Raw genomic sequence first — 16,783 nt, 5'->3', positions numbered from 1 at the left:
CGAGAAGGTAGAACAAATCAGAATCAGAATTAGAATCATAGTCACAATCACAATGGTTTATTGACAAAAACTTCTCCATACAGGGAATTTACTTTGGAGTGTCTTGCAAAACAATCAGGGATAATCAAGATAATAAATTATATACATACATAAAATAATATCATGTGCCTCGTGCAGATAATGTGCATAGAGCGATGAAGCAGCCAGCTGGTTAGGCAGACTTGGGCAAAGATAATATGCATAGTGTAATGGAGATAGAGTTGCAACACAAAAAAAACAACATTAACAAACAAAACAAGACAAGACAACTTGCACAGACCCAGCAAGGCAACCATACATTCATTGTACAACCTATTGCTTTTAGATTCAAGATTCAAAGATATTTTATTGTCAATTCACATTCTATGTGCAAGACAGACATGAGAACCAAAATGCTGTTTCTCACTCGCTAGTGTGTGTGCCATGCAATTAGAACTAGAATTATTTTTTAATTCTATTTTTAATTTATTATTGGTAAAAATTGCTGTACCTTACTTCTATTCTTTATTGGCTGTTGCAACACCCAAATTTCCCCTTGTGAGATAAATAAAGCTTTAATAAAGTCTCATTTTATCTCATCTTGGTTTGTTGGCCAGTCAGTGGCGGCGACGCAGAACCGATGATGCGCTGGATCAGCCACTTCAGTGATTAATGTGCGTTTCCCCTTGATGCTCTGCACTAATCTGGCTCACAGCTTCGCCACTTACCACGGTGGCTTCTAATGACCAGCAGCTCCAGACACTGAGGCAGGAGCAGATGTCACTCATCTTCCAGCCAAGACGGCGGGGGAGCATGGTTGCCGTGGTTACGAAAAGCCCATCATCTGCTGAGTAGGTGAAAAGTTTCACAAACACACCGACAATTCATCCTAGTTCAACATGACATTGTGCCACTGAAGTGTTTTACCAGAAAAATCACTTTCTCTGCCAGCATGATTTCAGCCCCATGGTCCGCATTATTATCATTATACATTGATTCTTGCCACAGACTTGTGCCATTGCATGACAAGAATAGCTCAGCATTTACCAACAACTTTCTTCGACATATTCCTCATCTGGCGGTACAGTAAGAGGTGGTGCAGTGCTGCAGTGGTTAGCACTGTTGCTGTACACCTCTGGCACCAGGGTTTGAGTCCACTATGGCTCCATGTGTGTGGAGTTTGCATGCTCTCCCTGTGTTGCTGTGCAGTTTCCTCCAGTTTCCCCCCTGCAGTCCTAAGACACACTGAAGTGAATTGGCATTATCAAACTGCCTGTAGGTGTGAATGGTGCGTACATGTCAAGGTTTGCCACCCTGTCCTGGGTCTTCCCCTACCTTGGAATATTGTGAACAGAAGATGGATGGTACAAGATGATGCACCATTTCTGCCTTCCAGACACAGGTCCAGCTGCAAATGCTGCCCAGCTGGATGTTGACAGAGCTCACCGGCTTCCTTGTCGCACTGACGCGTCTCTCTGCTGCCTTCCCATTACATAAGGGCCCAGGGTTGTGCTGTACGCTCCATGTGTTCAGACGACACATCTCTCACGCGGTGGAAGAAACTCCTTTGCTCTGTGCCAAATGGATGAGGTTATATTACTCACTTTCTCCGTGCTTGAAGAGGCCAAAGCAACTGGACATACGACAGCTCCTAGCAGACACGATTACGCAACGGGCTGTTCTTGTTCGCTTGGAGTGAGAGCCTCATGCCTCGTTCAGGTTTCAGTCGAGATGGGCGTTTGTGTCCAAATGGGCTGCTGCACTTTAGCTTTTCAAAAACCTCAGCATGGTTCTTCTTGTTGGCTGATGTGGTCTAAAACAAACTAGTACGGTTTTCACTGATGAATCCAAGGTGACACGTTAAGTGACAAATCGCTGATAAATGTCATGGAAGAAAGGCTGCACCTTAACTTTTTTAGGTATGACCATGAAGATGCCTGCACTACAAACCTGCCGTTATTGTTTTAAAATGCTGAACATCTCCCGGGAAGTCCTGCTGTTTTCTCTTGAGTGTGGTACTATACACCTATTGAATACATAAAATTGATAGACAAGGTGCTTTAGACAGCAGCATCTATGAACCAATTTTTAATCAAGATGCCAGGGACAATATTTAGTCAAGTCAAAGTAAACTTTATTGTCATTCGTACCACACAGTTTGAGAGTGCATGGTAGAACGAAATTGGGTTTCTCCTGGCTCAATGTGCAAAACAAACAGAAATATTACAGGCTACACACAATACAACACAGAACTACACAGAGAACTACTATTCAGCACAGATCTAGAGGTAAATCTCGTGCAGAGTAAATAGTGCTCAAATTTAAATTTCTACATTATTATTGCACCATCTAAACTATTGTACCATATAAGCCACTTGAACCATTGTTTACAGTCTTTGATGACCAGCATAACCTTTGGCACTGAGAGTGTTCCTTTACCCAGGATGTTCCTTTGACATGCATGATGGAAAACGTACTGTATGGTGAAAATGGATTTGTCTAAAAGGTTTTCTTTGTCGCCCCCTAGTGGCGATATTGTTTTTTGTAATAAATATTACGCGATGTCAGTGTGCCCATGGAACTTGTATCAAATACATAAAATATATTAAATTGTTGTTTTGTTTTGTTCTATTTTGCTTTCCTTTCTCATGTTATATTCCCTACAAATTCCCTATTTATTACTATTTTGTTTTTAATCTTCTTCTTTATTCTTTGAAATACACAACAAAAGGGTTGCAAATCTCACATTTATTCACTGAAATTCTCCCTTATAGTACAGATGTCTATCGACTTACGTCCGTGTGTCTCACATTTTACGTTTAAGATACAACATCACACACATTTATCTAAACTTCTACAATTATAGCGCAATCGGTTTGTCTTGGTTTGCATACCGCATGCGTGGTAAAACATGTCCGCTAACGTCCACCACGTCTCCTACGAACCTTCGGTTTTAAGTATAATCAAACGTTACTCTATAGGACGCAAGTCAATTGATGAATATTTACATTGTGTTTCAACCCTTAACACAAAATAAATAATTTCTGTCAACATCTAGTCATTATAACCTTCCAGAATTTCAACAGTAAATATAATTAAAAAAATATAATTCACAGACTTGATACGAAAAACATATGTAGAGAAAATTTATAAACATATCAATCATGAACATTTTGGAGTTCCATGTCAAAACAGCTTGTTGGTAAAATCTACAAAAAAAATGTTGTGCGGTATAAAATACCAAACCGAAGCAGGAATATTCTAACAGTTCTTCAGCCAATTTATCTTAAAAGTATAACTGAAGTCAAATCAGAAATAGAGGACATAATTCAAAACCATCTGGTGCTCTTTACTCCAGAAACCCCCCTTTTGTAGATAGTGATGTTTATTTACCCAAACCCAACAAACGAGTCATTAATATTTTTATAAGCAGAATGTTGAATATACATGCATAAAGCAGGACAAACAACCCTAAGTGGTTCTCAGCCTTTTTTGCACCCGATTTTACCCCCGGTTTTACCATGCCAGCGCAGTCGCGTCCCTATATCAAGTATAGGTTTAAATTAACTCTATGATCAAACACGCAGCGCACTCCGCATTTTACGCCAATCAATGTCAATGCACAAATGCGATTGGATGTTACCAGTGGATTTTAAATTAAGTATCTGTGGTTTAACTTCTTGGATTGGTTGAGTGTTCCTTAATTTTCCGCTAAGCATTTGCAGACCAAAGACCAGTTTTTATAGGTTAGTTCAAGGATTGGGGCTGATTTATCTGATCGTGGATCGGCATAGGAGCTTGCTGGTTTTAAAATCCTTGCATTTCCAACTTTGCCTTGCGACCCCTTCAGAACTTGCTGCGACACAAATTTCGGTCGCGACTGATAGGGTGAAAATCGCTGCCCTACAGACCCCTCCTCCTCAAGTGAGAAGGGTTCTAACTAACATAGTTAAAATCTCGACGAATATAGTGAGAATCATTTTAGCCCAGGAGATAAATTAAGATCCTGCATTTAAAGAACATTTTTGGAAATTTCAATATATTTAACCTTGATGCCACTGAAACACATGCAAGAGGAATTTGAAATATGTCTTTCAAAAAAAAAAAACAATAGTATTATAAAAAAAGGACTAGTAGCTAGTTGTGAAATTCTTGTTTGCCTGACGTGCAAATGAGTGACAGAAAATAGATTGTGTAAATGTCACAATCGATTTTTTTTTCTTTTTTGGTCAGGGTGCCCAGTGCCACCCCCAACAAAATGCTGCCACAGCTGCCCATCTCGCCTGTGCCTAAATGCTCCCCCCGGAGAACACATTCCCTCCCTCTTCCCACTTCCACACCAAACGCCATTGGCCGCTATTATTCAATATGACCCAGTATCATTTCATACAGGAATAATAAGAAAATAAAATGTCACTCCTTAATTCTTTCAAAATCAGTAATGTTCTTACGCAACATATTAATCTGCTCAAATGCCAGTACAGACTTCACATTCTCGGCAAGTCCAAAGCACTTGTATTCTAGAAAGACAGGACTATGTAACTGCCAGTAAAATGAGCTTACAAGTCAGCTGATTAGTGGAAACTAATTTGATTAATTCAATTTGAAGAAACAGACCGTTGTTTGTAACTGCATTTTAAATGCAAAAAACGTGGTATGTTTTCATCGCCCTCTGGCTAATAGTGCACCATTAGCCGTATTTACATATATTTGCACGTTTCCCTATCAGAATAGTTTCTTTTAATGAGTTTGCTTAAATAACATTCTCTAATTAATAAAAATTAAATAAATAGTTTGATGAGGCATGACATGAATACATACAGTGTAATGTGTCGTTTGGTACATTAGTCTCCTCCAGTTATCGGAAAGCATTTGCATATTTTCCCATCTCAGTCAATTTTGAGGATAACTGAGCCAACAATCTTATATTGGTCATACTGCTGTACTGTGCCCATAAATATTAAAGTCCACAAAAACAAAAGAGTAAGAAGTATGTGCTGATAGACCATGTCACTGTAACCAAGACAAACCACCTTAGGGATGAGATCCTGAGTGCAGTCACACAGTGGGTGAGACCTCAGCACCACACCAGTCCGAATGGAATGGAACAGTGTGAGTTTTTTACGGTGACTGGAGAGCCAATCCTGAATCCAACTCCCAAATTTTCACTATAAGTTGGAGAACCTGCTTGCAAGGCTGGATGTAGATTAACATCATACCCAAGAAGAAGCAATGGAGTAGGATCACTGCTGACATTCATGGGATTCAAACACAGAACCTTATGATTACAAGCACAAATGTCTAGCCTCAGAGCCACCACTCCACCCAACAAAAGAAAATAATTATCTAATAATAATAATAACAATAAATAATAATAATAATAATAATAATACTTTTAATTAATTAAAAAATCAGCCTTCTTCTGAGGTATCAGATTCCAATATGCTACTTAATTTTTTTTTTTTTTTTTGAAAAATAGCGACATCTGCTGTACAGTGGAACACATAGGAAACAATTTCAGACAACAAGTATCAGTCCTGTAGCACAACACCAGTCCACAATCAGGCAACATTCTGTCAGCCAGGCAAAGAAAATTACAGAAGACGTCGGTATTTAAATGATACCTGTAAACATGTGATTTTTGAATTACTGTAACTACACTGTGGGGAAAAAAATAATCAACAAATATGTTGGGCTATGTTGGAATCTCCAGCTCCTGATTTATGCTTGTCTATCTGTTCCTGTCAGAGAGCCTCTTTCAGGACATGGTTGACGTTCTTAATGAGAGAGGAGCTGTACTTCCAGATTGTGGTGTCCCTGATTAGGTCTTTCTCCCTCACCTTCATGTCATCATCTTTCCTGCAGTGGTGCAGCCGTGCTACGCAGCTAGGCACCCACATGGAGGATCCTACATGCCAGAGGACTTTGTGCACGGAGGTCCACACTACAGCACGTGGATTCACAATCACTTTGCATGCATTGAAGGCGAACCTCCGGTAGGGCTCACGGTGTACGTGTTGCAGAATGTTGACACCGGGCACCTGGCTCCAAAGGTTAAACTCCCCCGTGTCACCAGTCACACTGGTACGGAACACGCTGTTCTCAATCCAGAAGATTTCCACTCCGAGGTGGGCTGAGGATAGTGTGTTCATCATCTCTGCCCAATCACGGTGCAGGATGGGCACCACGACCTCGTCGATGTCATTCAGGAGCACATAGCGGCTCTCTGGCATATTGCGGTACACACAATCGTTCAGGGTGGTGACCTGCCCATAGTAATGCAAGTCTCCAGGATCCAGGGAAGGCAGCCAGCTCCTGGATACACTGAGGTAGTGCTGAATATCCCAAGCAATGACTTCAATAAAGCCCTCAGCAACATAGTAGTCCAATACCCTCTGGAGTATGGGGCTGCAGTCACTCTTGTAGACAAACACTTTTTGGGCGCCGAGGATCCGATACATCTCCAATGATTGCACAAACTGTAGGACATTGCTGTAGTTCCCATATAAGGTGGAAATGCAGACCGAGAACTGGCGGGGGTAGGTCAGTAACCTGTCTCGATGGACAGGGCGGATACGGAGGAGTGGACCGGCTGGTTTTGGGCTCATTGTTGTGGTTACAGAGACGTAAGGAGCGACTTGAGCCATGTTTGGCATCTGGCACATAATGAATGCAGTACCATAAGGGAAGGAGAAGTGGTCAGGGTGAATCAAGACCTTGGCCCTAACGGTGGCAAGCCACGAACTATTGTAGAACTGGCAGTAGAATTGAGGCACCTGGGATCTCTTCACGATGGCAATGATGCGTACGGTTCTGGAAGAGAAGCGCTTGTCCAAGTAGGCCGACACGAGGAGAGCCGTGGAATTTCTCACACGTGATATCGTTCCTGTGGTCACGCTGATGTCACGAAGGTCCGCACTGGGCTTTTCCCAAAGGATTGCAGCACGATCAAAAAGATACATTTTAGCAATCAAAACGAAAAGTACAGCAATGGCACAGCCCGTGAGGATCTTGAACATGAAAATTCTCATGTTCCGTCTGTTCTCAGTGTACATTCCTCACAGTTCCAAGGTCTGGAAAAAAAATAAATGTATTAGTTATCTCAAAGCAGGATCTTCCGAACAATAGAATCAAGAATTTGTTCAGAATAGCTCAGAACAACATCTTAGGCTTAGTGAGTCTTGCAAAACTATTGAACGCCCCTTAAAATGATCAGGTTTGTCAGAATTACAAATGATATCTACTCATAGTCAGTTTTTTTTTTGTTGCAAACTCACAGTCTCTCACAGTACATTTTTGGTGTCAAAATTGATTGTCAGCAAATAAAAAAAGAAAGTCAACAACTGAAAAATGCTACTTGCAGAAATACTCAACTCCTTGTGCTCTGGGAGCAGCAGATGAAAGAGGAAAAGGACACATATGGAACCGTGTTTTCCCCCAACAAAATGAACCCTGGGGCAGAAGAGAGAAATGTCAACGCATGTGTCCCCGAAAAGCACAATAACAGCACAGACAACCAGGCTGTAATGAATGATTTAGGCAGGTCACTTCACTGCTGCTGCTGCTGTTGTGGGTCAGGACACAGGAGGCAGGTAATCTTTATGGATTAACTACTCCTTAATATAATTAACAAAGAGAATATACAGACGTGGACTAATTAGTTGGTACCCTTACAGCTCATTGAAACAATGCTTCATTTCTCCTGAAACGTGATTCAATTAAAAGCAATTGTCTAATGCATACCGGCATGCCCTTAGTACTGTATATAATAGAGTAAACCAATAAAACTGAGAAAAGAAATGATTTGTTGTTTGTTTTACAAGGATATGCTAAAATAATATGGACAGATTTGTTGGTACCCCAAAGAGACAATTTATCCTTGCATTATATTTATGTTTCAAACTAGGTGTTTAACCTTAATTAGTGTCATAGGTGCCTTCAAGCTTTTCATCAGCCATTCAGCCTATTTAAAGGGAAAGAACATGCTACTGTGTTGTTTGGTATCATTGTGTGCACCACACTGAACATGGACCAGAGAAAGCAAAGGAGAGAGCTGTCTGAGGAGCTCAGAAAGAAGGTTATAGATAACCATGTTAAAGGTAAAGGCTGTAAGGCCGTCTCTAAGCAGCTTCATGTTCCTGTTATGGAAGTATATGTGTAGCAAAATTCAATTTGCAATGCAAAATGACAATACAATATGCAAAATGTCAATGCAATATTCAAAATGTCAATGCAATATTCAAAATGGCAACGCAATATTCAAAATGGCAATGTAATTCTGTATTTAAATTTACATTTTCCATCACCTCCACGCGTGCAAAATTTGGTGCAGAATGAAATTGAAGATTAAATTATATTATTTACATTTACCATTTCCAACAGTAGTCTTAAGTTGTAAAGTGCATACTATTTTAATGCTTTATAAGTAGCAAAATTAAAATGAAAATGTACTGTATAACCCAAATTGATTTGATATGTGTAACGTGTCCAAGCAGAAACAGTAGCAAAATTATCATTTAAATGTTATTTGTCCTAAATGCATTTAGACTAACAGTTAGGACACTTATGATTGCATTTTCATCATGACGCCGTGGGATATTTGTAGCAAAATTCAATGCGGCTTTGAAAATGCATTCCGAGCTGACCACGCTCACCCAACGGCAATCATTGCGTCAAGGCGGGGATTGGCGGAAGCGTGTTACGTTTAGGTCGTTTGAAACATGGCGGCTGGAGATCTGATAAGATCGTTGAATTCATTGGCAGATGAAGTGGAGCGTGAACAGAGAAATAATGTTTTTGAAGCATCATAGAAACACATAGGCTGACTTGAATAATCTGATAAAAATTTAACTTGGGAATTCAGATCACTTGAGTAAATAAGAAACTTCACAGAGGCATGTATCCCTGCTTGGAAAAAACAAAACAAAACAAACAAACAAAAAAAACAATAGATCCCTGCCCAAAACACAATAGAATTTCTATTGGGCTTCTATTGTTTTGTTTTGTTTTTTGTTTTTTTCAAGCAGGGAAACATGCCTCTGTGAAGTTTCTTATTTCTTGGGGAAAAAAAACAAAACAAAACAATAGAAGCCCAATAGAAATCATCACAGAAATTCTAATGGTTTCCATTATAATACCATTATGAACCATTAACTTTTCAAGTAAAACCATTACACATTACAATCTGCTCAGTTACTGGGATTTTCACGCATTTCTAGGGTTTACAAAGAATGGTGTGCAAAGGGAAAAACATCCAGTATGTTGCAGTCCTGTGGGCGAAAATGCCTTGTTGATGCTAGAGGTCAGAGGAAAATGGGCCGACTGATTCAAGCTGATAGAAGAGCAACTTTGACTGAAATAACCACTCGTTACAACCGAGGTATGCAGCAAAGCATTTGTGAAGCCACAACACGCACAACCTTGAGGTGGATGGGCTACAACAGCAGAAGACCCCACCGGGTACCACTCATCTCCACTACAAATAGGAAAAAGAGGCTACAATTTGCACAAGCTCACCAAAATTGGACAGTTGAAGACTGGAAAAATGTTGCCTGGTCTGATGAGTCTCGATTTCTGTTGAGACATTCAAATGGTAGAGTCAGAATTTGGCGTAAACAGAATGAGAACATGGATCCATCATGCCTTGTTACCACTGTGCAGGCTGGTGGTGGTGGTGTAATGGTGTAGGGGATGTTTTCTTGGCACACTTTAGGCCTCTTAGTGCAAATTGGGCATCGTTTAAATGCCACGGCCTACCTGAGCATTGTTTCTGACCATGTCCATCCCTTTATGACCACCATGTACCCATCCTCTGATGGCTACTTCCAGCAGGATAATGCACCATGTAACAAAGCTCGAATCATTTCAAATTGGTTTCTTGAACATGACAATGAGTTCACTGTACTAAAATGCCCCCCACAGTCACCAGATCTCAACCCAATAGAGCATCTTTGGGATGTGGTGGAATGGGAGCTTCGTGCCCTGGATGTGCATCCCACAAATCTCCATCAACTGCAAGATGCTATCCTATCAATATGGGCCAACATTTCTAAAGAATGCTTTCAGCACCTTGTTGAATCAATGCCACATAGAATTAAGGCAGTTCTGAAGGCGAAAGGGGGTCAAACACCGTATTAGTATGGTGTTCCTAATAATCCTTTAGGTGAGTGTATATACTCTCTGGCTATTAGGTACACCTTGCTATTACTGGGTTCGACCCCATTTGCTTTCAGAACTGCCTTAATTCTTCATAGCATAGATTCAACAAGGTGTTTGAAACATTCCTCAGAGACTTTGGTCTGTGTTGACATGACAGGATCGCTGCAGATTTGTTGGCTAAACCTTCATGAGGCGAGTCTCCCGTTCCACCACATCCCTTAGGTGCTCTATTGGATTGAGATCTGGTGACTGCAGAGGCCAATTGAGTATAACGAACTCATTGTCATGTTCAAGAAACCAATCTGAGATGAAAGAAGCATTGTGACTTGGGCCGCTGGAAGTAGCCATTAGAAGCTGGGTACACTGAGGTCATAAATGATGGACATGGTCAGAAATGTGTGACTCGTAAACGATGCTAAGATGGTAAAATGGAATTCAGTTCCAGTTCATATTAGAGACTGTACAAGTTTCAGCCAGTTTAAAATATATTTGAAGACATGGCTGAAGGCTAATCAAAGATGTGATCATTAACTCATTAATTAATCTTTTTTTTTGTTATTTTATATGCTGTTTGTATGTATTGATAGTAGTGTTCTTGCCATATATATATATATATATATATATATATATATATATATTGATAGTAGTGTCTGTGTATGCGTAGTCATGTGTTATTGTTTTTAATGTTAAACGAGATGCTGTTGTGGTTATTATATGTATTTGTTAGATGTTATGTTGTTTTAGATTGATGTTTTATTTATTTATTTATTTATTTCAGCCTCCTGCCCAGAGACCACAGATGTAAATTAACTTTATAGCTAACTCTGGTACAGGATTTGTTCTGTACATGCTCCCTGTTAAATAAGCTAATAAACTAAACTAAACTAAACTAAACTAAACTAAACTAAACTAAACTAAACTATCATCTGACATTCTGCTGTTCTTAGCTGACAGGCCTGGCAGCTGCTGCAGCCTCTTGCTGTTGTAATCTGCTTCATGGTTTCACATTCAGAAATGCTCATGAGCGTAAATCCCGGGGGGGACGGAGGAGACATGTCCCCCCCTATCCGAGGGTTGTCCCTCCAAAAAAAAATTATAAAAAAAAAGGTACCGCTGGCGCCTTTTGTGGTGCCGTTTTGACCACATACACGTGTACCTGGTCGGGCCTCTTCCCCCTTCCTTGGGTTTTACTCACCTGCTAATGGTGGTGGACAGGTCTACTCGGTGGCCCGAGGCCATATCTTTGTCATGGACCACCATGGCAGACGTGGCCAGGGCTTTTGTTGGTGGTTGGGGGTCCCGTATCGGGGTTCCATCTGATGTGTCTTTGGACCGTGGAGCTCAGTTCACGTCTGAGCTCTGGGCTGTAGTGGCCCAGGTTTTGGGGATTTCCCTCCATTGTACCACGGCCTACCATCCGCAGGCCTATGGGTTGTGTGAGCGTTTTCACCACTTCCTGAAAGCCGCTCTTCAGGACAGCCTCAGGGACGGCGGCTGGGTGGACAGGCTTCCCTGGGTTTGTTGGGCCTCCAGACTACTCTCAAGCCAGACATACAATCCTCAGTGGCTAAGCTAGTCTACGGGCAGACTCTGTGGGTGCCTTGGGACTTCCTGCCCACCACCACAGCTCCTTGGTGCGCCGGATGCGCGCGCTCTGCTCTGCAGGACTTGACTGGGGCCTTCGTTCCAGTGCCCACGACTCAGCATGGGGTGCCCCAGACACATGTTCCGGAGGGTTTGGCCAAGGCCGCATATGTCTTTGCCCGCCATGATGCTCATTGGGGCCTGCTGCGGCCGCTTTACGATGGGCCATTCCGTGTGCTACAATCTGGGAACAAGTTTTTCACACTGGACATTAGGGGCAAGCCGTCCGGGTTACGGTGGACCGTCTGAAGCCTGCCCATTTGGACGTGGACACCCTGGCAGGAGCCCCTTCTGCTGCTGCGCATGGAACTGGGTGCCCAACCTCCCCAACCTCCCCAGCCTCCCAGCCTATTGTGACTCATTCCGGTCAAGTGGCCTGGCCTCCCCGCAAGTTGGACTTGTCTGCGTCTGTGAATTCTGGGTGAGCGTGTTGTAGGGGCTCCTACCAATTAGGCAGAATTCACATTCTCCCTTACCTAAGCTCATACACACAGGGTGTGGCGATCACGCTGAAATAAAGACACCTGCTTTTTTGCGCCCAACATGTGGTGACTGCCCCTTTACCTTTTTCTGCCGCACTGTACAATATACATCAGACTTAAACCATGTGAGACTATGGGGGGACTAGAGAGATTTAAAAGTATGACCAGTGTGTGAATGCTTAAAATGGCATCATGGATCATGTGATACATGTGAACTTTTGGAGATTCTTCTCACATCGTTTTGAAGCCCGATCAAGCGGCCGATCTACGCTTAGCGCCGGTGTTCTGACATTATAACATACCTATCAGAATAGCATGCTCTCATTTGCAGCGCATGTGTAGAACAGAATTGCATAATGATCTCAGCTAGCCCATACATTTAGCATACCGTTTGAAGAATATGCGACGAAAAGTAACCGATTATGCTTTCCTGTTATGTGTAGGTATAGTTATAACTACAATGAGTGCTGGAGAGGAGTTAGCTCTGTTTCATGCTATAGATATGCTCATCTGATACCATACATTTCCTTATCAGATTGTTACTACCGTTAAAAACCACAGAAATTTTTTTAAGAGAGCACATATTTCCTTTTCATGTACGTTATTCCGATAATATATGTTTCCTTATTGGAATGCAATATGAACTCTAGCAGTGTGTTTTAGCTGATTGTGAAATATTCTAACGAGTGTTTTAGAGATCGCTGTGCTTAGATCATTGTACGTGTGGGGGTTGCAGTGTTGCCTGGGCGCTCCATTTACTTATTGGGGCAGGGACACTGAACTGTGGAATCCTGGTAATGCATGCTTATTTCTATACTTCTGTTGTGAGCTGTTTCTTATATCCATGGTGCCCAGTTTAGAAAAGTCACGAACGTGCATAATTGTGAAAAGGTACCTCTCTTATACAATGGTAGTTAAACGGTGGTAATAGATGTGGTTTCTGCAACTGGTGGCGGCTCAGCATTTCTCTCTTTGACCGGTTGTGAACAGTAGTGCGGATGAATCATATGGCCACTGGGGAGGCGCGGGCACAGCATTCCCCACAGAAATCAAGCAGAAGTAGAAAAGGGAAACAACCCAATGGGAGAAAAGACTTTCCCACACTACGAACACATAATTTCCTCATAATAAACGAAAACTGATGTCTCTAAATATAGGTAGATGGTTGTAATATCTGTCCAAGTAAATTAATTGTCACGCCCTCGTCTAATTAGAAACACCTGTTCGGCTCCTTTTTTAACTCTGTTCTCCCCGATTATTCCAAGCGATGTATTGTTGATTGTTCGCATGAGACTTACTGAGCATACTTACATGTGGCTTCCGTCTAGCCCTGATCCGTACCCACCCTGATCCTCAGCCCCCTCGGACTCCGCCTGTGTGTATGCCCCGTGTCTGGTGCTCTACCTGTCGCACAGATCATCCCGGCTCCGGACCCTTTTCGCTTCGTGCCCCCGACTTAAATCCACCCGATTGTTCATTTTGACTGTTCCCGATCGTCCCGGCTCCCGGAATTTTGGACCCTTACCTTCGCCCGCCGATTCCGTTTCTGCTTGCCTTGTTCCGCTAAAACTCACGACTTCCCGCGACTTCCTGTATGCAACATAAATCTTGGCTGAAAAATACTGCCATTCGATGACCAAAATATTTTCTAGGCCAGGGCTTTTCCAAAGGAATACATCAAATTTTTGTTCAAGGTCAGTGAATTTAAATTTTCAATAATAAAGCCACATTTCACGAACTTAATGAATTATTAACTTTCAATATTAGACGTCAATATATAACGGGGGTCTGCAGCTCCAGTCCTAGAGAGCTACTGTGCAGCTCCTGGGATTTACCTAGAAAACCTACTGGACGGTAGCTTTCCTCTACCGGAGCTGCGAACCCCTGATAAATAATATTTGTAACTTAACATTCTCCAATTATTTCGACTTTCTTAGTGCAAATGATATTATACAATTTGCTGTCTATTGAAGTGTTACATGTGTTTCAGTTATGCCATGGTATGGATGTATATTAAAAAATGATAGGCCTACTGTATGGAACAATACAAAATGAGTGTACTGCCCTGCACTACTCCAACTAAAGTCTAATATCCCTGATTTATAATCGATTAGATCAAGAGTGTAACCTTACAATCCCTAGTCTAAAGTCTTACATGGGAGGGAACATTGTGGCTTGAGGCCCCTATTGCCCTGGGCAGAAGGTTATAATGGCTATACTGTTAATTAAACTGATGCTTAATCATGGCTATTCTTTCCTTAATGTTTGTGATTTTTCGTTTAATGACTAAAGCCTAGAAGAGGTTAGGATTGGAAAATTAGAGGTTTTAGAACCATTGGACGGCAGTGATCATAACATGGTTAAATTTGAGGTTAATTTTAGTGTCCAAAGAGCAAAGTCCAATACAAGAGTATACAATGTTAGGAAGGCTAACTTTAATGGTATGGGACGGAAACTAGAAACTGTAAACTGGATGGAGTTAAATAGCAGAATAGTTGAAGAGACATGGGAATTTTTTTAAAGCACATTGTTGCAAGTGCAAGAGGACTTCATACCTGTTTCCAGCAAAACTAGATCTACGAAATGACAACCATGATGGTTTACTAAGGAAATCAAGAATAAAGTCAGGAGGAAAAGGGCTCTGTTCCACAATTGGAAAATAACTAATGATTTCAAAATTAAGCAGGAGTATCTAAGTAGAGTTAAAAAATAACATTAGACTGTCCAAGAGGGATGTAGAAAGAAAAATTGCATTGGAGGCTAAGGATGACAATTAAAGTTTCTTCCAATATTTTAACTCCAAAAGAGCTCTAAAAGCTGAAATCACTAATTTGCAGGATAGTAAGGGCCTTATAATTGAAAATGAAATTGATATAGTAAATGAGTTTAATGATTATTTTTCACGGGTGTTCACAGTAGAGAACATGAGTAACTTACCAACATTTAGTACGAATACAGCGTCATCTATGACTAATATATGTATAACTGAGGCTGATGTACTAAGCTTAGCTAAACTCAAAATAAATAAATCGCAGGGCCCTGATGGCATCTTACCTATAGTTTTAAAAGAGATGAGGGATATTATTAGCCAACCTTTAACTTTAATATTCCAGAAATCGTTATCTGCGGGTGTGGTACCTTCAGATTGGAAGCATGCTAATATAATACCCATATTCAAAAAAGGGGATAGAAGTAATCCAGCAAACTATAGGCCAATCAGTTTAACTTGCATAACTGGAAAAATAATGGAAGGTATAATTTCACTTTCCAAGTGAAAATGGTAGATTACCTGGATGCAAATAACATTCTGAGGGATAGCCAACATGGATTTAGGAGAGGTAGATCCTGTTTAATGAATCTACTTGAGTTCTTTGAGGAAGCTACAAGCGAAATTGATCACAAAAAGGCCTACGATGTGATCTACTTAGATTTCCAGAAGGCCTTTGATGTTGTCCCACACAAATGGCTCTTGCTAAAGCTCAAAGCTGCAGGGATTTTAGGAACTGTGGCAGCTTGGATCGAAAACTGGCTAACTGACAGGAAGCAGCGAGTAGTTATTAGAAGCACAATGTCACAGTGGGCCTGCGTTCATAGTGGGGTACCGCCGGGTTAAATTTTAGGACCACTATTGTTCCTAATTTACATTAATGATATTGACACCAATACATACAGTAAACTAGTTAAATTTGCAGACGACACCAAGGTGGGTGGTGTAGCAGATACTGATCTAGCAGCAGAGAGGCTACAACAGGATCTGGATTTAATTAGCGACTGGGCTGATACTTGGCAGATGAAATTTAACACAGAGAAATGTAAGGTAATCCATGCAGGGAGCAGAAATATAAAGTACAGATATTTTATGGGTTCCACTGAAATAAAGGTAGCTGATTACGAGAAAGACCCCGGTGTGTATCTTGATGCTTCCATGTCCCACTCTCACCAGTGTGGGGAAGCAATAAAAAAAGGCCAATAGAATGTTGTGTTATATCTCTAGGTGTGTGGAGTTTAAGTCAAGGGAGGTGATGTTACATTTACATAATTCCTTGGTAAGACCCCACCTAGAATACTGTGTGCAGGTTTGGTCACCATACCTCAAGAAGGACATTGCTGCCTTAGAAAAGGTGCAACGAAGAGCTACGAGAATGATTCCTGGTCTTAGAGGAATGTCTTATGAGGAGAGGTTAGTTGAGCTGAATCTGTTTAGCCTTGAGCAAAGGATACTAAGGGGGGACATGATCCAGGTCTATAATATTCTAACGGGTCTGGATGCTGTTCAGCCAAATGGCTATTTCAGTATTAGTTTAAATACTAGAACTCGTGGCCATAAGTGGAAATTAGTGGGAGAACATTTTAAAACAAATTTGAGGAAGCACTTCTGTACACAGCGTGTAGTTAGAGTATGGAATAGTCTTCCTGCTAGTGTAGCAGAAGCTAAAACCCTGGGTTCCTTTAAATCAGAGCTAGATAAGATTTTAACAACT

The 16,783-nt window shown here is 41.2% G+C and overlaps 1 protein-coding gene across 3 annotated transcripts; it reads right to left on the bottom strand.

Moving 5' to 3' along the window:
• Positions 1-2,096: 2,096 nt before the first annotated feature.
• Positions 2,097-14,876, bottom strand: LOC111836994 (uncharacterized). Of its 3 annotated transcripts, none has more exons than XM_023798724.2 (3): positions 11,372-14,876; positions 7,393-7,470; positions 2,097-7,091 (listed from the first exon to the last, which is right to left on the bottom strand). In XM_023798724.2, the coding sequence occupies exon 3, from the start codon at positions 7,071-7,073 to the stop codon at positions 5,763-5,765; it is 1,311 nt and encodes a 436-aa protein (XP_023654492.1). In that variant the 5' UTR covers positions 7,074-7,091; positions 7,393-7,470; positions 11,372-14,876; the 3' UTR covers positions 2,097-5,762. The 3 variants fall into 3 exon arrangements, with proteins under 3 accessions (XP_023654492.1, XP_023654491.1, XP_072570807.1); XM_023798723.2 differs by having other exon boundaries at positions 13,828-13,876; XM_072714706.1 differs by lacking the exon at positions 11,372-14,876 and adding an exon at positions 9,535-9,806.
• Between the last annotated feature and the right edge of the window lie 1,907 nt (positions 14,877-16,783).

Source organism: Paramormyrops kingsleyae, chromosome 7, assembly GCF_048594095.1.
Source record: "Paramormyrops kingsleyae isolate MSU_618 chromosome 7, PKINGS_0.4, whole genome shotgun sequence".
NCBI lineage: Eukaryota > Metazoa > Chordata > Actinopteri > Osteoglossiformes > Mormyridae > Paramormyrops > Paramormyrops kingsleyae.
The sequence above is the reverse complement of the archived record's forward strand: the minus strand, read 5'-3'. Positions and strand labels throughout refer to the sequence as shown.

What these genes read in the sequence shown, in the direction of transcription:
- LOC111836994 (XM_023798724.2), bottom strand. Translation starts at nt 7,073, where the DNA reads ATGTACACTGAGAACAGACGGAACATGAGAATTTTCATGTTCAAGATC.